Source organism: Mesoplodon bidens, assembly GCF_964165515.1.
Source record: "Mesoplodon bidens genome assembly, chromosome: 2".
NCBI classification, from domain to species: Eukaryota; Metazoa; Chordata; class Mammalia; order Artiodactyla; family Ziphiidae; genus Mesoplodon; species Mesoplodon bidens.
This window is the reverse complement of record NC_138177.1, coordinates 124,419,163-124,443,879: the sequence shown is the minus strand read 5'-3', so window position 1 is coordinate 124,443,879 and position 24,717 is coordinate 124,419,163. Positions and strand designations below refer to the sequence as shown.

Genomic DNA, 24,717 nt, shown 5'->3' with positions numbered 1-24,717 from the left:
GAAGAGAGCTATTCTGATGTCAGGCATATAAACCTCATTTATAAAAAAAAAAAAAAAAAAAAAAAAAGTGAAGTATTTTCTCTATAGATATTTACCAGAAGGGTTCAGACATCTTAGATAGGCAGATCAGTCAGTCAATCTTCTTCCATTAAATCCAGCTCAGTATAGTGCATAAAATCAATATTAAAACACATATAGGGCTTCCCTGGTGGCACAGTGGTTGAGAGTCCGCCTGCCGATGCAGGGGATGTGGGTTCGTGCCCCGGTCCGCTAGGGTCCCACGTGCCTCGGAGCAGCTGGGCCCATGGGCCATGGCCGCTGAGCCTGCGCGTCCGGAGCCTGTGCTCCGCAACGAGAGAGGCCACAACAGTGAGAGGCCCGCGTACCGCAAACAAACAAACAAAAAACACATATGAATATGTGTTGAAATCACTTAGTGTCATTACTGAGTGAAAACAGAGGCCCGGGGAAAATTTCTTTCATTGTCTTTATGTAATAATTGAAACCATTTAATACAAGAGGTGGGATGAATTGATTTCTCACTTTTACAATGTTATTTTTAATTCTTTTCAATTCACATCCACCCTTCACCCTGAATTTTTACATTAAAGTGTTATTAAGAAAATCTAGGTTACAAAGTTTTAGGGAAAAAATAGAGAGAGTTGGGGAAATTAAAACTAATTCCTAGCATTCAAGTACTTTCAAATACAATTTTATGGGAATCAATAAGTCTGCCAATATCTTACTTATATCCATTTAAGACTTTTGATTTTAGAAATGCTTTCATGTTGATTATTTCATCTTGTCATTGAAAAAATCCAGTTGGGCAAATTTAACTTTCCTATTCTGATATAAGAAGATTAAATTCTAAAGAGGTTAAGCAGCTTACTCAATGAGCAAGGCACAATAGCAGAGCTTTGAAAGAAAACAATTCTTTTGACTCCCAGTCCAGTGCTCTTTCTGTTTTTCTTACCTCACCTTACAGAATTTCTGACAGTATATAATTAACTTTTTAAGGAGAGTGCTTCTCTCCAATGTTAGTGTTAAAGTTTCTTGATAATTGTTTATGTTGGTTTACAATATAGTTCCCTATGGGTAAATGTGAAGCTCATTCTTGATGAAAAATGCAAGTAGGTCAGCACTAAATCATTGAGGAAATATATGTATCATTATTCTTTTTTTTTTTTTTTTTTTTTTTTTTTGCGGTACACAGGCCTCTCACTGTTGTGGACTCTCCCATTGCGGAGCACAGGCTCCAGACGCGCAGGCTCAGTGGCCATGGCTCACGGATCCTAGGCCCTCCGCGGCGTGTGGGATCTTCCCGGACCGGGGCACGAACCTGTGTACCCTGCATCGGCAGGCGGACTCTCAACCACTGCGCCACCAGGGAAGCCCTACTCTTACTCTTTTAATTAAAAGTTAGACTGCTACCTTTTGGTATATTTTAAAAAAACTGTCAGTCTCCATATAAAGGGAGAAATGTGATATACTGAGACCTTATCAATGATGTATGATACCTGTATCCTGGAAAAAAGAGATGGAAAGTTCAAAGGCTATGCCCTTTGATTTTGTGTGTTTATTTATTTGAATGGATTTATTAGTTTTTAGTTGACTAATCCCAATTAAATGACTTTCCTGCTTTTATAAAATTTTATTATCATTTTCAGAAAATAATAACCAGGGACTATTTGGTTCTTACATGATGGTATAATTTAAACCAAATGAAATGAAAAAATACAATTTCACTCTGGTATGAAAAATGGACAGTGTCTCTGAAGCTCTAACACATGGAGGGACTGAGTTCTATAAAGGACTATAATATGCTTCTTATGATTCACAAAAGAGGAGGAAAAAAATGTAGAGACTGATCAAAGAAAATTATTTGAAGAAAAATAGAACCAAAATATTGCACAAGGAGAACAGAGCCAAACTAGAAAGAAGGTTCACCAGAAATATTATAATAAGCTCATACTACTATTGTTTTTCTGAAAACCAATAACATTTTAACTTAAAAGGATGCTTTTACTATGTGCTATCAAAATACTCTTATATGACCAATAAGTAACCAAAAACCTTGTTTATAATAACATCTGGAATGAAGTACTCTGATGCAGTTTGGATGGGCATTTTAATTAAGAAAATAGTTCTCTTGCTAATCACTGTTATGATGATATCACAATTATTCACTGAATCCCATTTGGCTAATTTCACTTTGAACAAAATATTGAATATGATATTATCTCAAGGAAAAATACTCATAATTTATATGGCAAATTATATAGCAATGATGCCTCAACTTAGTATTTCATTTAACTTTTCTAAACCTCAGTTTGTCTATGAGTAATATAGACATGATAACACAGCTTTTTTTGTGCTGTTACAAGAACATATAATATAGCATGCCTAAAGCATTTAGCAAAGTATCAGTCATGATGTATATACAAGGAATAAATAGATGAAAGAAGGGAAGAGTAGCTATTTATACTTTCAAGCTCTTGTCTCTAACACCTTATCTTTGTTACCTGGGGCCTTAAACTTTCTTTCATATTTCCTGATCTTAGATGAGGCCGGCATCTACATCTTGATGCGGTTACTCTGTTCTTTCTTGGGAAGAAACTTTCTGCCTCAGATCTGTCTCCACTTCATAGAATCTGATCAGATAATTCCAACCTCACTTTTAAAGTTTCTGAAGAGCAAATCCTCTTCAAAATTTAGAAAAGACAACTGGTTGTGTTGGCAAATTTTCTCCTCCAGCATTTAAATGCCGTGTCTCTTTATTAAGTTAGACCACTGTAAAGTAACACACTATATGACTCTCTTTCCCAAATGGTTGCTCACCTTTAACATTCACCAAACATTAATATAGAAACCATCATTAGAGCCCTGTTGATTGTTTAGTGTCCTATATTGACAGACAATACTGACACATGTAAAAGTTACTCTCAAACCTCACAAAAAAATCAATCTCATCTGACAAAATGTTTTGCTCCCATCTTTTGGACAACAAGCTTTGTATGAGCCATTGTGTTACTCTCTTTGCCCTGTGTGCTAATAAGCTCAGATTTTAGTTTTTTACCAAGCTGATATTTGTCTTCTCAGAAAGCATATCTATTACTTGATTTCTTTCTTTCATATTTTGTTAAGATGCTTTGGTTTGACTGTACCTCAAAGTTTTCTTTAGTCAGATCATGATTCTGTGTACTTGTATGCACATGTATGTGAATTTCACATATCTGTATTTTAGGACAATGTAACGAGACAGAATTTGTATGCCCTATCTATGGAACTTAGCTTGTAACTAGATTCACAGAATTAAAGGAGTTTGGAGCAGGAAATACCTTAGAGAGTATCTATTACCTCCATTTTAGGGATGAGAAAGTTGTGTTCTTTAGAAGTTAAGGGGCTTGCCCAAGATCCCATAGTAAGGTGACAGGGCTTAAATTTATGACTTTTTCTTTTTTTCATTAACCATACTATCTTGCTCTAAAAAAGATATTCTATCAAATCAGAATATTGTACAATGTTTAGTGTAAATCTGCCATTCTTTGTTGTTTTCATTTTCTCATTTAGACACATCCCACAACACAGAGTAATATCCAATGTGATTGAGAAATTCAGTGAGCTCAGGTTTTATCTCCACTTCAGTAAGAGATGAACTCTTAGCAAAGGTCAGTAACGAGCATCCCAAGATCTGTTATTTTAATCTGCCATTTCAAATTTATTTACACAGTTTATTTATTTCACCTCTAAAGGATAGAAATATTACTTATTATAGCTTAGATTGCAGTATACTTTGAACACATCAAGAAATGTATTTGACTCCTGGAACAGTGACTGATCAACATTTAACACAACAAATCCCCATTTAGGGCAGAAGAGCCTCTGCTGAGGATGTCTCTGAAGATCAATACTCTTAAATCACACATTTTCCCATTGTTTGGCTTCCCAAATCCCAGACAGGCCTTACTGATTTTACTTGACAACTTTTTCCCTTACTGTTTATTTCTTGTGCTTTCTCTACCCATTGGATGTTGATCAAACAGCAACTTTTATCTTACTATGAGGGAGCTATTCAGCCTAGAGATGCTTCTATGGCTGTTATTCAGTGAAGTCCCACAGGCCTCCTGGGCAAATGTGGCAGCTCCCAACTCTCTTTCCAAGAAAAAAATCTAGACTCACTCAAAAGTGGCCACATACATTGGCTCAGAACTGCATTCTTCCTGGATAAAAGTCCAGAGATGCAATTTTTTTCCTATTAATAGAACAATGCAGTCAGAGATATAGTCCTTTCAAATTCTGTAATAAAAATGATCTTGGCATAGATGTGGAGGAAATTGTCTGAAAGTAACATATAAGAACATGATAATGTGAAATTTTGAACTCAAAAATTTGAAGGGAATTTAGTGGTCAACTGGTTCACTGGTTGATTGAAACTTGGCAAAGTAAAAGAAAAAATGCATACATTTGAAGAATTAGTTGAAGAAGAAATGGAGAAATAGAATTCTATTGGAATTATATAATACCTAGGAAACACTAACCGTGAAATCAAATATTGGCCTTCTAAAGATGCAGCAGCAGCTGTCTATATTCAGTGTAATATTGAGAAGAAAACCTGTACTAAAAATAGGAGATGGAATCCTTTTATAATCTACAGCAGGGGTCAGTAAACTTTTCCTGTAAATGGTCAGATAGTAAATATTTTCAGATGCCGACCTAAGGGTCTCTGTTGCAACAACTCAGCTCTGCTGTTACAACATGAAAGAAGCCATAGATGATATGTCTATGTTTCAATAAACCTTCATTTGCAGAAACAGGCAGCAGAAGAAATTTGCCCCACAGGCTGTAGTGTGTTGACTCTTAATCTACAGAAAATATATTTTAGGTTTGTTGACATGATAGATAGACAAACAGATAAAGAAGAGTATCTAATGTGAGATTATCAACTATCCATTTTTACACAAGGCAGTCTTTTATACTAACAGTTTGTCTTGTCTTCTTTATCAACATTAACATCTCATTTTTTAATGAAATAATGGTGACATCAAATGTGTGTATATATCATATATGTATACATTATATATATCAAATATATCATATACAAACATTAAATACATTTTATCACTTAGAATCACCATTACTTCATTAAAAATGTGTGTTTATATATATATTAAGCAAAATTTTATTTTAATATATATAAGATATATAATTTATATATGTGTGTGTATATATACACACACATATTAAACAAACATGCCATTTGGTCTCACTTTTATTACATAAAAATAAGCAGGACATACATTTAGAATAAAAGAAAAAGTGCTATGTAAAAGTAGATAGTTAAAAAAATGTGTGTGTATATATATATGTGAATATATATATATTCTATTAGTTCTGTTTCTCTGGAGAACCCTGACTAATACACTGCTCTTTAAATAAAATACTATGATAACAATTGTTAGTGAATCCTTTCACTTTCATAAATGCCAGAGTTCACTTAGGCAGCATTCCTGATAAGAAATTATGCAGTCTTTAGTACTATTCCAGTAATAGGGAGCTTACTACCTAATAGTATTTCACTTCAATTTTACGATAGCTCTCATTGGTGGAAATTGTTCCAGAAAACCTTGGCCATTTTGAGATGAACATCTTTCTAAAATAAGAAGCCCAATAGCCAGAAATTCTAATTCTACTATTAGCACCTCCATGTAGCCAGTACTTCACATCCTATACCCTCCTTTTAGTGATGGTTAATAGCTTGGGCTTTAAAGTCTATCAAAATTTAGTGTGAATTCTAACTGAAACATAATAGCTGTGTTCTTGGGAAAATTACTGAATGTTGAGTTCCAGTTTCTCTAGCACAAAAAATACAAATCACACCACCTACAATATAGGGACTCTTTTTGTGGTTTAATTAAGTAAATGAATATAAATTGCCTGGTAGATAATAAGTGTTCACAAAGGACATTTTTGGTATCATTATTTTTGCCAGTGGTAAAAGAAGAAATCCAATCATTATCTGAAGTCATCAGAAGTATGTTTCAGGTTTTATCATTCATTCAAAAATATGTTTAGGCACCTACCATACGTCAAGCACAATGAAAAATCAGATAGAAGTGGATTCAGCTCTTGTGGATTTTATTATACCCTAGCAGAGATAAAAGATGGTGTTGTTTGTATGAACATGAATCTTCAAAAGTGGGCCAAGTCAGTGGGTTTGCTCATCTCAGGAGGAGTATGTCTGAATGAACATGTCTTTTGCCCATGTCTGAATCCTTCCAAAATGATAATACACATCCCTATCAGCAATCACAGAGCTACATATAGTCCTTTCAACATTCACAATTGGGAATCACTGATTCCAATACTGTCTTCAGCCTGTGGATTGTTCACAAGATTTCTCCTCTGATTCTCTAGTGATTGTATGGATACACTTACTTGTATTCTGAGGATGGGCTGCTCCTATATCTTTAGTAGGTCAATATCACCTTTCCTGAGCAGACTTCAAATTTGTGAATGTTTGAGAGATATAAATGAATGAATAATATTAAAATAATGAAATTGAAAGGCAGTGTATAAGAATACTGATGTTGAAAGACAATCTGAATCACATATCTTAATCTAGGCATGTTTGATGTTTAGTCTAGACATCATGATTAAAGATGATTATGTCAGGGCCTTAATGAGCTTAACATGTGTCCTTCTTCTCTTTGGTGGGGTTTGGAGAAATCACATTCTGTTCAACCCCCTTACATTTGATTACCCCATCATCTCACAATCTTTAGGCAGAAATCCTAGAGAGGATACACTTGCATATTGAAGGCAAGTAAAGGTTGACATCCAATTCCATTACCAAACTACCTGAATTGGAATTTTAATTCCACCTCAACCCTTTTACATTACAGTCTTAGAATATGCATGGACTCTATGTACCACAGAAGCAGCATTTGAGAGATTCAACACAAATTTAACAGTTGCACAAAACGTATCAAATAAAAGTTTCATTTTTGTATTATAGGCTCACATTATTTGAGTATTTGTCTTATTCAGAGTGAGCTAGTATACCTATTACTATACAACTCAGATTCAACAAGTATGTAGACAAAAGCACTTTTTTTCTATCTGGAAACTACATCAAATCACTTTCTTCCTTCTTCTTGATTGAACTCTGTGGATCCAACATATGCTCTGCAACATTTCAGAATTTTGATAGGAGCAGTTGGCAATATGTGATGGCTGCAGAGCAAGAGAACACCTGGGAAGAGAAAGGCTGACTTTTTCGAAGACTGCACCTCCTGTTACAGACCAAAAGGGAAAAAATAAGCATGGTGATTCCTTTGAGCAATAAACTTCCAGGTGATATTTCCAGGCTGATGCCAGTCAGAGCAGCAGACGTCTGGGTGATGAATTGAGCATAAAGCACACACAATTTCAGGGCAAAGCAATGGAACAGAACTAAGAGACATAGCATGCTATAAAAAGAGTAGAATAGAAGCTTTCCTGAAAGAGCTGGAACTGAGGAGCTTTGTGTTCCTTGTAAGTGACAGGAATGTTCCAGTGAGAGAGCCGAGGAGAGAGAGCTTGGGAACAGCATACAATGCACACCTGAGAGTTTTCAGCTCCTTATGCACTCTGCACTGGTCCATTAGAAGTCTCTATATCATGGGTTTAAGAACAAAACATAAAAGAGAAGAGGATATCACTTTTATAGCTGGTATTCTTTGTTTTATGATTCATTGGGGCTTAAATGTTCTGCAATTACTACTGCTTATGGTACCTTTAAAATGAATATTTTTGTTAAAAAAGAAAAATCCTCCTGTAAGCTGGAGGAGACAGCTCAAATGAACAAAATCAGCCATGCACTGATAATTGCTGAAGCCATATGATATATAGGATAGGTTCTTTGGGTTTGTTATACTATCCTCTTTAAAAAAAAAAAAAAAAAAAATCCCTACGCTGAACCTTACACAACAGTCTAGCAAATATCCCATTTCTCTTCTCCTGATCACCACAAAATTCCTTGCAAGAGACAAGCTTTCTCCACTTTTTCACCAACACCCACCTGCATTCCCTGTTTAACCCACCCCGTCTGGCTCCTGTTCCCACAATGTCACTGAAATGGCTTTTATCACAGTCAAACATGATCTCCATATTACCAACACAATAGCTACTTTTCTACCTCTTGCTACATTTCAATTCATTAAATCTCTTTCTAATTACTAAAACAATTTCCTCTCTGAGTTTTATTCTCCTAGGTCTTCATCTCTCACGCTAGCAACTCTTTCTAAGTTTCTTTTGCTCTCTTGTTGTCCAAATCCTCAGACATTGCTCATGGACCTTCTTTTGTCTGTCTACTTTGCCTCCTTAGGATAAACTTATACTCATGACTTCAAGTCTCATTCTTGTCCTGGCCTCGTCCTTGAGATCAGGCCTCATCTATCCAATAATTCACTGACATTTCCATTTGAATGTCTAATATGTCTTATAATTTAACATGGCCAAAATAGAAATCTTGATTTTTCTCCAAATATTGATATATTTGTCTCCTGGTTTTGAGACAAGAGGGAAAGGAGCATGAAGCAATTGCTAGATAAACAAAGAAGGGGTGCAGCTGTTAGGATGTGATAAAAACTGGCTAGAACCGGCTGAAACCAAGGTGGTTTTTTGAATGATCCGGTCACTGACCTTGAGCTCATTATACCTTCATTACAGTACTAAAAATCATTGCCCCTTACGTCATGTCAGTTCCAAAGAGGATCATAAAAGGCCAAAAAGAGGGCAGTGGCCTATTCCCTGGAAATCTCCAAACTTCCCCATAATAGCAAAAATATTCTTCCCACTCGTTAGCATATGAAACTACTCAGCCCATAAAAACCAACAACCCCATGCCCTGGGACCCCTCTCACTTTCTGAGAAGGTCCACATTCTGCCTATGGAGTCTGTATCTCTCTGAATGAACTCACTTTCTCTTTTCTTTGGCTCGCTCTTGAATTCTTTCCTGCAAGAAGCCAAAGACCCTCACTTGGTGGCCCACCCAGGGACTTATGCAGGTCCCAGGATGTGACTTTTCCTTCTCCTGTAACAGTTTGTCTCATTTCAGTCAACAACAAACCCATTCTTGAAGTTGATGAAGTCAGAAGACTAAAGGCATTCCCCATCTCCCATCTCTCAGTCTGTAGGTTTTACCTGTATAATCTGGGATTCACCTACTTCTCTTCTTCTCCATGGCCATCACCCTTGTTAAAGTCAGCATGGTCTCTCATCTCATATACAAGGGTGGTTTCCTAAATTGTCTCCCTGCTATGCTATGCTTCAGACTCCAAGCAACTCATTCTCTAAACAGAACCAAAAGCATCTTCTAAACATTAAAATCAAATCGTGTCACTCTTGTGATCAAAAAATTCTCATGGGTTTCTTTTTCATTCAGGGGAAAAAAAAGTCTAATCTCACCATGGTCTACAATCCCTAGTTGATCTGATCACCTGACTCAGCTAATCTTCTCCAACCTCACATTAAGCCCTCTTTCTCTTCCCCTTTTCTCAGCTTGTTCCAGGCCCACAAATTTCAGTTTTACAACACACCCAATTCTTTCCTGCCTCCAAGCCTTTACAAATGCTGTTGTCTCCACTTAGAATGCACAACACTGCTTCACACAGCAGCCTCCCTTCCTTTAACTTCAAGGCTTGGTTTAAAAGATAACTTCTCAAAGATGCCTTATTATTGTATTCGTAGTATTTTAGTTAATGAATAATTGTTTCCCTCTTCACCTATATCTATTCCAAGACTGTAAACTCCTTGAAGGTAGTAGCTGTATTTTTTCTCTTTCAACTTTATATTCAACGTTCAGCAAACTGTCTGACACATAAGTGCTCAACAGGTGATTTTTGAAGAAAATAGATGTAAAATAATTATTTATAACATAACCTTTAAATAAGGAGTTAGGGATTTTTTACTTTAGAAGTCTAGTTTTGCAAAACATGTACAACAGACCAAATGCTTCTGACTGTCAATGTATTTGTACTATGATGAAATTAAGAGTCTCTCTTTTTTTTTTTTAACACATGAGAGATATCCAAGAAAAATTTGCCCTAGTAATAAGACTTATTGATCACTACAGACAGCCCAATCTAGCGGAAATAGTCAGGAGCTGGCTAAGAAGAGCTGTTAGTTTTCTCATTTGTTACCTGTTAATCACTTTTCAGTCAGCTACTGTCTGTGTTTATATATGTTTGAAAAATTTAAAAGTGCCAACTGAGACTTTATTTGAAAGGTAAACATTCCTTTATACTTATCACATTTTAAGAAATCAATCTGTAGATTTACTGTATACTTTAGGTTTATATATTAAACAAATAGCAATACTTATATGACTTTCCACAAAATCAATTAAATGTTTCCAAAAAAACATCCAGCTTCTACTGGATCAAACACAGGGTTGAGAAGCCATTTTCTCTTTACAGATGTGTGTTCAAAATCTGTAATTATCCCTTGTCATCTCACAAAAGGAAAAATAGAATATACTTCCATGAAATACTAGGTTATAATCAACTCTACTGAGAGTCTTGCTTTGAGAGTTCTCTCCTTCTTTTTAGCTGCTTCTTTTGTCCTGTAATTGAATTGAATTTTCTTCTCGCCCCATTCCTTCTAGACAGCTTCTCATTTGAGGGCTTTGAAGATGTATTACACTAATATATCGTCAGAATGACAATGCTATGGTGATGCATGGGTATAATACATCTTCAGAGCTTCAGCACTGTCCAGAAACAATACAGCTGGATTAAATTCAAACCTAATGTAAAAGGAAACATAAAAAAAAAAACAAAAACTGGCTAACAAGGAAGGTGGAAAAAGAAAAACCCTAAATAAAAAGTTATTTTAATGAATTCCATACTTCTGTATATTTTGACGGAAAGTTTTCAAGATTTTAGTACAGCCTATTATTAATTTGTAAATTTATGCAAGAGTATGCTCTATAAATGTCTTAGTATTATAATGAAACATAGCCTCAGATAAAAAATATACAATAAATCTAGTTTTTTAAGTCTCAGATTCTCAGGCAAAGTTTACAAAGTTTATATGCAGTAAGTGTTGCATTTTGCCTTTTTTGTAAGTCTGGAAAATTAGTTCCTCAACATTTCATGAGACATTTACATTATGCGTTACACTAGGAGACATTTCAGGAATACTGAACATCTTCCCTTAGGACAAAATTCCCTTTGTAACATTTTCATATAGGGTGAACGTACTGCTTCTGATAGAAAATATTCCATAAAGTTTTGGAAACATCAATAGGCTGAAATTGGGTTGTAGAGTAAACTAGAATTAGAGAATTTATAGATGATGATGATGATAATAATAATAATAATAATAAAAACAGAAATACAGGGCACCATTATTCATGGTCTCCTGGTCAAAGTACCCTTTACCTCCTTTACCTTGGCTTTGGTAGGTCAGTAATCACACAGAAGTCTCAGAAAGACTTGCTCTTTTACTGTGAAGGCAACCCCTTAGGAATCTACAGCCATGTGAATGACTCTTTACTTTTGTTCTTTATTTTTATAGATTTTTTTTCTACAGCACAGAATGCAACTCAAGAAAACAAATATACCCCTCCTCCAATACACTGTGTTTCTTGTCTTCCTCTCTTGTCATGCACTATTTATTAGAATCTGAATAATTCAAACTTCTGTTTCTCAAAGTCATTCTGGTAGTTTCTCAGTAAACAATCCCTCTTCTACTTTCTATGTAGAAAAAACTAAATACAAAATAACGTCTCACTAGTTTAGGTATGCAATCATTACAATGCATTTATCTGATTTTTATCACAGTATTTATCATTTCCATCTTTTATTAACTGTCCTCAAGCAACTTTTATGTAAAGATGAATGGTAAAATAAATTTTAATAGTAATAGCTAAGAATTTGGAGCTCTTAATTTTGTCTGAGTATTCTCTTAAACTCTTTATCTGTAATATCTCTTTTATGTAAGAGTCCTGTGGTATTATTATCAACATCATCATCATCACCATCATCTCTGTTTTGCAGATGAAGAAACTGAGAGACAGGGAGCTTAAAAAATTTGCCCAGGTTATAACACACACAGTGGGTGGCAGAGTAAATAGGGACTTGAAACCAAGTAGTCCAAGTACTAACCATGTCCTTTTAAGCACTCTTCTATATTGCCTTGTTTAATAGGAGTTTGATAATTATAAAAAAGCTATTAGCTTTTTCTATAACCTCTTTGAGGAATGATCTATTCACAAAGATTATAAATGAAAAAAATTATTAGTCAAATTAATTTTAAAACATTAATCAGTTAATATGTTTATTAATCATTAAAAGACTTTATAGTATTCTAAAATATTATGTCATTAACAGATATTTATTGAGGGCCTCCTATGTAGCCATATTTGCCTGAATCACGGATCTTAAAGAGAGAGTGCACAAAAAGTGAAAGGAATAAAAAGTGTTTACCATAGTTTTATTGATCTATTATCCAAGATTACTAAGATGATTCTAATTTTCCACTAATGATGATTACTCCCAATTATGGTCAAACTAATTAAATGTTATAATTTTATTTTATTTTATTTTATTTTTGCGTTATGTGGGCCTGTCACTGTTGTGGCCTCTCCCATTGCGGAGCACAGGTTCCGGATGCGCAGGCCCAGTGGCCATGGCTCACGGGCCCAGCCGCTCCACAGCATGTGGGATCTTCCCAGACCGGGGCACGAACCAGTGTTCCCTGCATCGGCAGGCGGACTCTCAACCACTGCGCCACCAGGGAAGCCCTAAATAATATAATTTTAAAACAAGCTGGAGTTTAATTAAAATTCAATAGTGATATATTAATTTTGAGTTAAGAAAAATGGATATAATGTTATTTTACACTAGAGGTCATTACTCCTTTATAATATATATATATATATATATATATATATATATATATATATATATATATATTTTTTTTTTTTTTTTTTTTTTTGTGGTACGCAGGCCTCTCACTGTTGTGGCCTCTCCTGTTGTGGAGCACAGGCTCCGGACGTGCAGGCTCAGCAGCCATGGCTCACGGGCCCAGCTGCTCCGCGGCATGTGGGATCTTCCCGAACCGGGGTACGAACCCATGTCCCCTGCATCGGCAGGTGGACTCTCAACCACTGAGCCACCAGGGAAGCCCCTCCTTTATAATAATTTATTTCAAGCCAACAGTATGCTCATCTATAATAGTCAAGGACACATTAGGACTTGATTTAAAAAAAATCATTATTAACATATTTTCCTTATATATATTTTAATAGTAATCTAGGAACAGCACTAAAATTCTAGTAGGCCTTCTTTGTATAAAAATGTAGTCTTGAGAATATGATCTTACATTTATGAGGGAGTAAAACCAAGTTGTATCCTCACTGACTGCCAGGGTTCAAATGATCATTAAAACCTGGGTTCAAATGAAAATTATGCTCCTTTCCTCATGAATGTGGAACATGAAGTTATAATATTATTTTTTAAATTTATTATTTATTTATTTATTATTTTTTAAAATTTTTATTTATTTATTTTTGGCTGTGTTGGGTCTTCATTGTTGTGCAAGGGCTTTCTCTAGTTGCAGCGAGCAGGGGCTCCTCTTTGTTTGATGCGCACGTTTCTTATTGCGGTGGCTTCTCTTGTTGTGGAGGTCAGGCTCTAGGTGCACGGGCTTCAGTAGTTGTGGCTCAGGGGCTTAGTTACTCCACGGTATGTGGGATCTTCCCAGACCAGGGCATTAACCTGTGTCCCCTGCATTGGCAGGCTGATTCTTAACCACTGTACCACCAGGGAAGACCTGTAATACTATTTCACATTAAACCAGTTAACATATGTTAACCTATGTTAGAACAGTGCCTGGGACATACTAAGTGCTCAATAAATAAATATTAGTTAGGCTCATTTTATAATTTCACAGTACCTACTATGCTCTTTCTGAATCTTTATAGGATCTACTTCAGTATTATTAATGCAATTTTTTGCCCATGGAGTCCCACTTCTGAATGAAATAGCATGAAACTCACACCCAAAGTAAAAGCTTCATTTTCTGAGATGATAACCTTCAAAGGAGCCCTAACTTGCTTAGACATAACCATTCTTGTAATACCTTCCTGTAACACATGTAACGTGACATTGAAATCACTTGGGGAAAAGACTAGAAAATCTAATTCCCAAAATATAAACTGTCTAATGCCAACAATTATCCCTAAATTCAGTCCACTAAGGGGAGACATAATCTAATGTGGTATTATTATTTATTTTTTTCTAATGCTCCTGCTCTCTCAGAAAATCAAGTTTCATTTAAAAAGATAAAAGATCTTTTATGAAATGCTTTGAAATGCTTGGTAGGTTCCTGTTTTCTGTTTTATATGGGTAAGCACTTTCCTCTGAGAATAATGGATTATTTTTTATATTGGTTCATCATATCATCAGGCTCATTTTTTAGCCTATATTTGTCTTAAAATACTGAAACTTTTCTTGCTTTCTATATTCAAAGATCAGGCATTAACAGTTCTGAATACAAACAATTCCGAATAACCCACTAATAACTGGGTAGAAGTAGAGGGGCTTTGGATACAGACAAATGAAAGTTAAAATTATAAAGAAAACTCTCAGAACAAAGAGGCAATTTTAACTGTATATATAAATTATTGGTGTACAATCTTGTGGTAAAAGTTTAACTTGCCATCATTATGTAGATTCATTCACTATATAATTATCCATTATGCAAAGCCATTATGGAAATTCACAAAAGCTCCACAAAGAGTGCAACTCAACTATACAAGGAAGGTAGAACCATAGTTTGTAATCTGAAGGTCTGGTATTGTTGAAATGTCATCAGCATAAATTGCTGGTTTTACTGAATTTTTTCTTCCTAACATTAAAGAGCAAAGTGCAGTGTCAGGATTGTAAACCTGAAAAAAGACTCCTAAAGAACTATAGTGTTTGGGGGACAGGTTGCCAGCTTGCAAGGAGCGCACACACAGCCTCTTCATCCTATCACCCTTGGTATTGGCCCAGCACTCAAGCATTTCAAAGAACACTTTCTTTCATGAAAGGGGAATGATAATGGAATCAAGAGCATTAATAGAAAGTAATATTTTCTAGTTAGTACCTGTGATGACTTAAACTATTTTTAGAATTATTTTAAACAATAGATTTCAGTAGTGTTCATGGTTTTTAGATAATCATTTTCTTTTTTTTAGTCTATTTTTTCTGATAATTAGTAATTAGGATTTTCTATCTTATGGTTATATTTAATTATCTTTAAAGATTATGAGAGGTTTAATGTGCTAATAAACCTGTATATTATGCAGCTGGGAACCTGTTTTAAAACATCTAATGCAAGGGTCAGCAATTCTTTTCTTTTTTTTTTTTTTTTTTTGCGGTATGTGGGCCTCTCACTGCTGTGGCCTCTCCCGTTGCGGAGCACAGGCTCCGGACGCGCAGGCCCAGCGGCCATGGCTCACGGGCCCAGCCGCTCCGCGGCATATGGGATCCTCCCAGACCGGGGCACGAACCCGTATCCCCTGCATCGGCAGGCGGACTCTCAACCACTGCGCCACCAGGGAGGCCCAGCAATTCTTTTCTTAAAGGACCAGAGAGTAAATGGTTTAGGTTTCGTGGGCCATGTGATTTCTATTGCAACTACTCAGCTCTACCATAGCAGTAAGAAAGTAGCGGTGGAGAATGTGTAAGGTTGTGAGTGTGGCTGTGTTCCAACAATGACAACAAACACTTCATTTACAAAAATAGACAGTAGGCCAGTTTGGTTCACAGGTCTTAGGTTGTTGAAAAATGGTCTAATGAATCCTTGACTATTTACTCTGTTTATCCTGAAACTGCTGTCATTTAAAAACCTTAAAGTTCTTAAAATCTCTTAGTTTGGAAAAGTGTGTTTTATTCTTGATTAACAGTTTATATTATTTAACTTATAGCTGAGGTAAACTCATAGCAATATTTATGGAAAGCATGGAAAATACTATTTACTTTTTATTTAAAAGTTTCTGTACTTTGATACATGTGATTTCCAAATATTGCCTTATGGGCATTTTAAGGCTACTCGAATGTTAAATAATGCCTGACCCGCTTTATTAAACACAATATTCTATTCCAAGCAAAAATATCCTTCCAGAATGAAGACAAAACCAAGGCATTCTCAGATGAAGACTACTAAGAGAATTTGTCTCCAGTGGACCTACCACACACACACACACAAAAAAAATGTTTAAAGGAAGTTTTCTAGATAGAAATGAAGGAAACAGAACATCAGGAAGGAAGGAAGAACAATGGTAAAAGTAAAAAGATAGATAAATGCAAAACACTTTTCTTCTCTTGAGTTTCCTAATACATATTTGACAAGTGAAACAAAAACTGTACCACTGTCTGATACAGTTCTCATGGTGTAGAGAAAATATTTAAGAGAAGTACATTAGAAAAGTGGGAGAGTAAATGGAGGTAAGGTTTCTATACTTCACTGGAAGTAGTAAGATATGAATACCCTCAGACTATGATAATTTATGTATATATGATATAATTCATAGAGAAAGTACTAAAAAATCTATACCAAGAGGCATGCGCTAAAACACGGTGGATAAAACAATGTGGAATTCTAAAAAGTGCACAAGTAACACACAGAAAGGCATGATAAGGAAAATAGAAACAAAAAAAAAGGGGGGAGAACAAACAGAAAACAAAAGAAAAAGATGTCAGACATAAGCCTTAATGAATCAATAATTAAATTAATTTTAATTGGTCTAAATAAACCAATCAAAAATATGGAGATTGTCAGAGTGGATAAAAAACATAACTCATCAATATGCTATCTACAAAAGACTTATTTAAAATATAATAACATATGTGGGTTGGAAAAAAAATCAAGATTTTTCAAAGCAGCTTTATTTGTTATAGCCAAAAATTGGAAACAGCCAAAATATTCTGTAACACATTTATGGCTAAACAAATTGTGGTACATTAATATCACAAACTATTACTCAGCAATAAAAAGGAACAAACTATTGAGGTGTATGATACAACTTAGATAATAAATCTCCAGAGTGAAAGGGCCAATTTCAAAAGGTCACACACTGAATTATTTCATTTACATAACATTCTATAAATGATAAATTAAAGAGATGGGAAACAGATTAGTGTTTGTTGGGACTAGAGATGATGGATGGTGAAGGAGTAGATGTGATGCTAAAAGGATAGCATAAAGTAAATCATTGTGCTGAGGGAATAGCTCTGTATCTTGATTGTGATGATGGCTCCACAAATCAGCTCATATGGTAGAATGATGTAGAACTACATGCACACATTGCACTAATATCCATTCCAAGGTTTGGTGTCATACTACAGTTACATCTAATGTAACATGGGAGAAACTGCGTGAAGGGTATGTGGAAGTTCTCTGCACTAACTTCACAACTTCCTGTGAGCCTATAATTATTTCAAAGTAAAAGATGGAAAAAAAGAACCTCATATTCATTTGGGGCAATTTATTTAAACAATCTGTGTGCCATGTTCATCTGTACAATGAGGATGACAATACCCTCTGACAGTTCAGTTTTGAGGCTTATATGAGACAAGTACACACAAGTACCTCCCAAATTTCCTAGACTACATAAAGTAATGAATACATGTTAGTTGAACCATATTAACTAAAATTTCTTTGGTGCAAGCTGCTCTTTACATTAATGGAGTTAAAGTGCTGAACTTAATTCCAACATGTTGATGGGGGGTTTCCCACACCACCAAGCAATTATGCAATACAAGCTGGGTGTTCTACAATTCAACTCAATTCTGACACTACCCAGAGAGAGCATGAGATTCCACGGAATAAGGGCTCAGTACTACAAGACTGCCCTGCTCCCCCCCCCCCCCAACAAACGTCAGTAGCAATTCCTTGTTATCACCTGTGCTTGAAGCTGAAAGGATCCTGTGGGGCCCTCACTGGTACAAAAGCCCCTCTGTGTACTGTACTTCTTATTTGTAGAAAAAGGCTTTGGTCTCCTAGGCCTTCTCTGAGTTCCAAAGAGCAGATTCATACAGTTACTAATTAGGTTAGTGAGGGAATGCAGAAACCAAGGAAAAGCAGTCAAGAAACAATAGTCGGGTGATAAAACAAAATCCTAGTTCCTCTTCAACAAACATACATAACAATCTAAGTATATCTTTGAGTTGTTATGCAGAAACTAAGATCCACCATGCCCAGGAGGAAGAGGATGACTACATGGTTACCATAAGCACATAGACCCCAGACTGGCTGGAACCAGAAGACTGATGATTACATTTCCTGAAACACCACCTTGTTACCTCACCATCAACCAATCAGAAGAAAGTCATATACCCTGCAGCCTTCACCCAATGTTGTCTTTAAAATCCCTTCCCTGGAAGCCATTGAGGAGTCTGGGATCTTTTAAGCATGAGCTGCCCATTCTCCTTGCTTGGCACCTTCAATAAACACTATACTTTCCTTCACCACACCTGGTGTCAGTTCAGTAACATGCTTCAACCAATGAGCTATAGATTAGAGATTTCAAAGACCCTGTTTTTGGGTGTGACTAATTTGCTAGAGCAGCTCACAAATCTCAGAGAAACATTTGATTTACTAGATCACTGGTTTATTATAAAAGGATATAACTTGGAAATCCCCAGATGAACGGGATGCATAGAGCAAAGTATGAGGAAAAGATGAGGGGAGAAGATTCCAGGCTCTCTGAGCATACCACTCTTCCTGAATTTCCACATGTATACTGATCTAAGAGTTCTCTAAACTCTGTCCTTTAGCATTTTTTTATGGAAGCTTCATTACATTGGCATGATTGATTAAATCATCGGCCATTGAGAACTGATTCAACTTCCAACCCCTCCCCCCTCCCCAGAAGTCAGTCCAGTGGGACTGAAAATTCCGATCCTCTAATCACATAGTTGATTCTTCTGGCAACCAACCTTAGGTGTGGTCCCAAAGTCACCTCATTAACATAATAAAAACACCTTTATAGCTCACTGCCCTGATGTGAAATTCCAGGGTTTTTAGGAGCTCTGTGCCAGAAATGGCATGAAGGTCAAATATATATATATATTTCTTATAAATCACAGTACCACAGAAGTAAAACCATATTGAAGGCATAAGGGAAATTAAGGGGTGATTCATATTTAGGAGTATGTTTGTGTATTTATATTAGGGGGATAAAGATAGTGGGGAGATATCAGATAGGAAATACTTGCTTGTGACACTACCATGTTATCTCTTCAAATTTTAATTTCTAGTTCTAAGAAGTCATGTGGGAAGCAAAGACAGAGAGCAGCATCCATTAACTCTGCAGTACTTATGGAGCCCCTATCTTGTGCCAGGTCTTGTGCTAAGCCATGGGGTACAAAGGTCAATAAACACTGTTTCTGGACAGAAGGAGTCCCCTGTCCCGTAAGACCATGGACAAACAAAACCAAAGACTACAATTCAGAGAATTAGTCCCACAGGAATAGTGGCACAAGGTACTATGTAACTACGGAGAAAGAAGCACCTGATTTTTCTTGGGATGCTCAGGAATAGCTTCATTAAAAGTTGAAAAAGGAGTAAGTTTGACAATTGTAGAGAGGGACAAAAGATATTCCTCACACAAAAAATAATATATGTAAAAGTAGAAAAACAAAATGTTCACCTTGACTAACTGGATTCATAGTTTGCCTCCACATCTAAATTCTTCACTTCTTATTTGCTTTTTATTCCTCCACAGCTGAGTTTCTGGTCCATTATGTCACTGAATTGCTGCAATGATCACCACACTATCTAACCCAAAGGTAACTGGTCTGATCTTATTTAACTTGATTGACATTTTTAACCACTCACTGCTCCGGGAATTTTTTCCTCTTTGGCTTCTTGTAATCATGGCTTTCTGATTCTATTCCTACATCTCTGACCACTTGTTTGTGGTTTCCTTTATAAGTGCTCAATAATTGTTGACTAAACAAAAGTGATGTGTCAAGAGATTGATTTCAGAAAAGAGCAACTTGAGCCTGTTTAAATGTGGACAGGATAAAGTTAATAGAGGGGAAAAGCTTAAAGATGTAGGGAGAAAGAGGATGTTTAATGGAATAAGGACCTGACAAACAGGAAAGAATGGATGGAACATAACAGGATAAAGGGAACTTAAAGGAACATTCTTTATCTTGATTTAGGCAATAATTTTAACTCCTGTGGATAATTAGAATGAGACTATCCTTTCAAAAGGCACTAAGCATATAGAGATTAGAGGAAAAAGAGTTTGAGATACACAGCCCAGTGTTCATGCTCAAATTTTGGCTTTGGAGCCAAAAGAATATCTTTGCTATCTTATAAACACCAGCAGGGTAAAGTAAGAACATCTCTGGAGATTCCAGATATCAAAGAATAGGAATGAACTAGGAAACAGAGATTAAGATAAACAGCAATGAATAATAAGTAGAAATTTGACAGAGACTTTCAAAATGCCTCCATATTTGTCATATATAATCTATGATTTTAAAATTTACCTTTTTAAGTTTTCCTATTTTTTCTGACTGGATCTAGATTTATTAATAAATGATGTATGATTAAGAATTTTATTTTGTCTTTCTATTCAAAATCAAATGCCTGGTGTAAACTTGTCAATGTTCTCCAGACGTTTTAAGTGAGTTTTAGCTTCATGATATCACAGCATTTGAGAGCAGCTATGTGAATTGCATTCAAGAGATGTAAATAGGTCCCTCAATTTCAGAAACAGGGTTGGATATCCTGTGCCTCTGGATATCATTCCCTGAGAAGTTACAGCTTCACTTATTTAATCCCAAATGGGCATAACTAGACTCTAATCATGAGGAAACATGAGTCAAACTCAGAATGAGAAATATTCTATTTTTTAAAAAAGTAGAAAAATGTCAAGGAAGACTAAGAAAGACTAAGGAATAGTCTCCAGACTAAAGAGGACTAAAGTGATATGACAACTAAGTACAATACTAAAGGGAAAAGAATTCTCTAAAGGACACTATTCAATCAGTTGACAAAATTGGAACATGGATAGTAATGGGATAAAAGTATAATGCCAATGTTAAATGTACAAAAGTAAAAAACTGCACTGTGATTACAGAAGAGAATATCCTTCTTCAGAAATGCACAGTGAAAATAACTAGGGAGAAAAGGGCTGGCTGTATGCAAGCTGTTCTCAAATAATTCAATGAAAAAAAATTTCTGCATACTCTACACACAGAAAATGTTGAAGCAAATGGGAAAAATGATGGATGAAACTGAGTAAAGGACATAGGGTGTACTTTGCATTATTTCTGTAACACTTTTTTTTCTTACTGGGAGTATTTTTATTATTTTTTTAATTTTATTGATGTATAGTTGATTTACAATGTTGTGTTTAATTTCTGCTGTACAGCAAAATGTCAGTTATACACACACACACACACACACACACACACACACACACACACACATATATACATATATATATATATTCTTTTTCATGTTCTTTTCCATTATGGTTTATTACAGGATATTGAATATAGTTCTCTGTGGTATACAGTAGGACCTTGTTGTTCATCCATCCTATATATAATAGTTTACATCTGCTAATCCCAAACTTTTTTTTTTTTTTTTTTTTTTTGCGGTACACGGGCCCCTCACTGCTGTGGCCTCTCTTGTTGTGGAGCACAGACTCTGGACACGCAGGCTCAGCGGCCATGGCTCACGGGCCCACCCGCTCCACAGCATGTGGGATATTTCTGGACCGGGAAACGAACCTGTGTCCCCTGCATCGGCAGGCGGAGTCTCAACCACTGCACCACCAGGGAAGCCCCCAAACTTTTTAAATATAAATTTGAAATAATTTCTACATATAGAATAGAAAATATAGAAAGGAAGAAATCATCACTATAAGTAATTCTAAGGAAACTCATATATTCAGAAACTTCTCAAGAAAGATATTTTTGGGAAAGTATGCTAAGTTGTTTGAACTAACAAGTGGAATGGCAACTTCAGTTGGTTCAGGCAATGTCTGTGATATGGTTGAACTCACAACCTAACTTTTCCGTAGATAAGGGAGAAGCTCTGTGGAGCTACCTTCCTGTGACGAGCCATTTATAAAAATATCAGCTATGTCTAGCTATTCATTAGATAATAGTTAATATTTATGCTAATTTTACTCATTTGCTCTGTATGGTAGGATCAGCAAAACAAATCTATGCACAGTTTAACTTATAAATCCAATCCTTCTTCTTTCAGCTTCATGATGCTATCCATTATCGTCATTCTAATAACTTCACTGACCAACATTCATGGTATTTAATTAAACTAAAATGTATCCAAGCACTTACAAAAAGAATATGCATAATAACAAGCACTGCAAAGAAGGAGAGTTAAATCCAAAATATTAATCTTAAATTGTATGAAGATGGAGATTATGTGCTTCATTCTTACAAAAATTATATTTTCATATCAGATTTAAATCCCCGGAAAGATGATTAAGAATCAACCCTACATTTGCATATCACCTTATACTTTTTAATGCACATTTATGCTTATTATCTTTTTTGAGTCTCACAATAGCCAGGGATTTTTATCATTCGATTTTTGGAAAGTAGGAAACTAGCTGAGGGTAACTGAGGCTAAAAGATTTGCACTAGGATTTGCTGAACTGATGAATAAGGAAGTTGAGATTGCAGCACATGTATTCTAACTGCTAGTCCTCGGTTTGCCTCACTTACACCCCATGGAGAGTCTTGCCACTAATTCAGTGCTCACATATAAGTTTTATGATTCTGTAGCCACTCTAGAGAGTGAAATGTTGGCAGTCAAAAGCACACTCATGGTTCAGAAATATTACAGGGACCATAATGCATATTATGTAAGGGTGTATTGCTGTTCTATTGATTTTTTTCTCACATTAATAGTAATACTAAGAGTACGATGTGAGGAAGTCTCATTAGACCTACTGCATAAATGAGGAAACCAAAAGGCACTTAAGGATAAGTGATGTTAAAGAAAGAATTAGCAGATAAAATAGATGTTCTAATTGTAATCTTTCTACGCCAATACAAAATATGCCTTTTTGATTCCTTTAAAAGAGATTTCCTCACCCTAGCCTTGTTCAAGTTATTTCTACCCAAAATATAAACCAAATATTGTTTATCTGAAATGTGGTGGGGTCTTATTCATTAAGAGTACCACTCTTACTTCATGGTACATTTAAAGCTATGTAGTTCAAATATTTAGATTTTACACAAATTGATGACTTGGTTAGAGTTGTGGCTGTGAAAATAGACCTGTCTTGATGATGATTATCCCCAGCTTCCTAAAGTTGACAGTCTCTTTAGGAGGATGTGCCCTGTACCAGAAGCACCAGACACCCATAAACGTGTTATATCCCTTAATTTCACCTAGCTATGTGATCTTGTAGAAGTTACTTAAACTCTTGGGTTTTTAGATCCCTCATCAGTTAAAATTTAATTCTAACTGCCAAATCCTTGATTCTGAACTGCAGTTTGAAATTAGACCCAGCAAACTCATAATTTGTATAATTTTATTCTCCCCTGATTACATCAGCAGTTCATACTGGCCTATTAACATGTGAATGCCTATGGAATAAAAGCCTTACACATTTAAATGAAGATATTTCTCTTGTGATATTTCCATTTGAGCCTTTTGTCTATTGATTTGTGATTATCCAGTATACTACAGGGAAAATAACCTTTCCTAGGAATCAAGAGACCTAAGTTCTACTCTGGGCTCTGACAGAAAATGTTCAATTAACTTTTGTGAACTACATGTATTTAGGTATAAAGAATAAGTATAAAAATATGCATCCTGACTACCTCATGAAAAGGATATAAAAAATTATTTGACTCTTACATTCTGAACAAGTGAGGTTACAGGAGGATATTGAACAGCACGAGCAACACTGATACTTTTCTGCTTTACCTGATGGGGAGATGTGCCTCCAGGAAATGGAAGGCTCTGGTTTCCCAGTGGCCAAACAAGTCAGGGTGACATTGGTTCCTTCATTGATGGTCATATCACTTGAGATGTCATATATCTTCGGAGGAACTGAAATGGTAAAACATGCAGTGGTCAGATTAAAATGTATAAAAGTCTGTTGAACTATATATGATTAACTCCATGATATCATGCAATCAAACTATGCTGGTGAAATGTACTTATGGCCCATGGTCATCACCTAAAAGATAGATTCTCTAGATCCTCAGCATTACCCTAGAGTTTTTTTGTTTTTTGATTGGTTTTAATTTTCTCTAATATGTGGGTATGAAAAATTTAAGACAAATTAAATATTTAATAACAAAAAGCTTAAATAGTGCTTAAATGATCAATAAATATTGTTGTGAATACTTTGTATTATGTAAACTAGAATATAGCCATCTGTCTGTTCCATCCATGTATCTTCACTATAATGATGGTTTTCCTGGTGAAATGATCAAAGAAAAATGGAAATCTGGAAGAAACTTAAACTAGCCAAACAGTTATGCCTACATGGTGATTTAAGAGCTAAGTGAGGTAAAACATGTACAGAATTGGGATGTAAGATTTCAGGGTCACAAAGCCAATTTAGGTCTCAATTTTCTAATCTGCCAAATAGTAGGGCTGGAATTTCTGAGCATTTATGTTCTAAGGAACACAGATTCTAAGGGCTGTGAAAGATATGTTCAACATGAGTTTTCT

At 35.5% G+C, this 24,717-nt stretch overlaps 1 protein-coding gene across 1 annotated transcript in view; it reads right to left on the bottom strand.

Moving 5' to 3' along the window:
• The window catches only part of NEGR1 (neuronal growth regulator 1), a 917,418-nt gene that overhangs the window by 362,791 nt on the left and 529,910 nt on the right, over positions 1 to 24,717 (bottom strand). Inside the window, exon 3 of the mRNA XM_081225773.1 lies at positions 23,962 to 24,087. Within this exon, the coding sequence (XP_081081899.1) occupies positions 23,962 to 24,087 (126 nt within the window). The remainder of the gene's footprint in view (positions 1 to 23,961; positions 24,088 to 24,717) is intronic.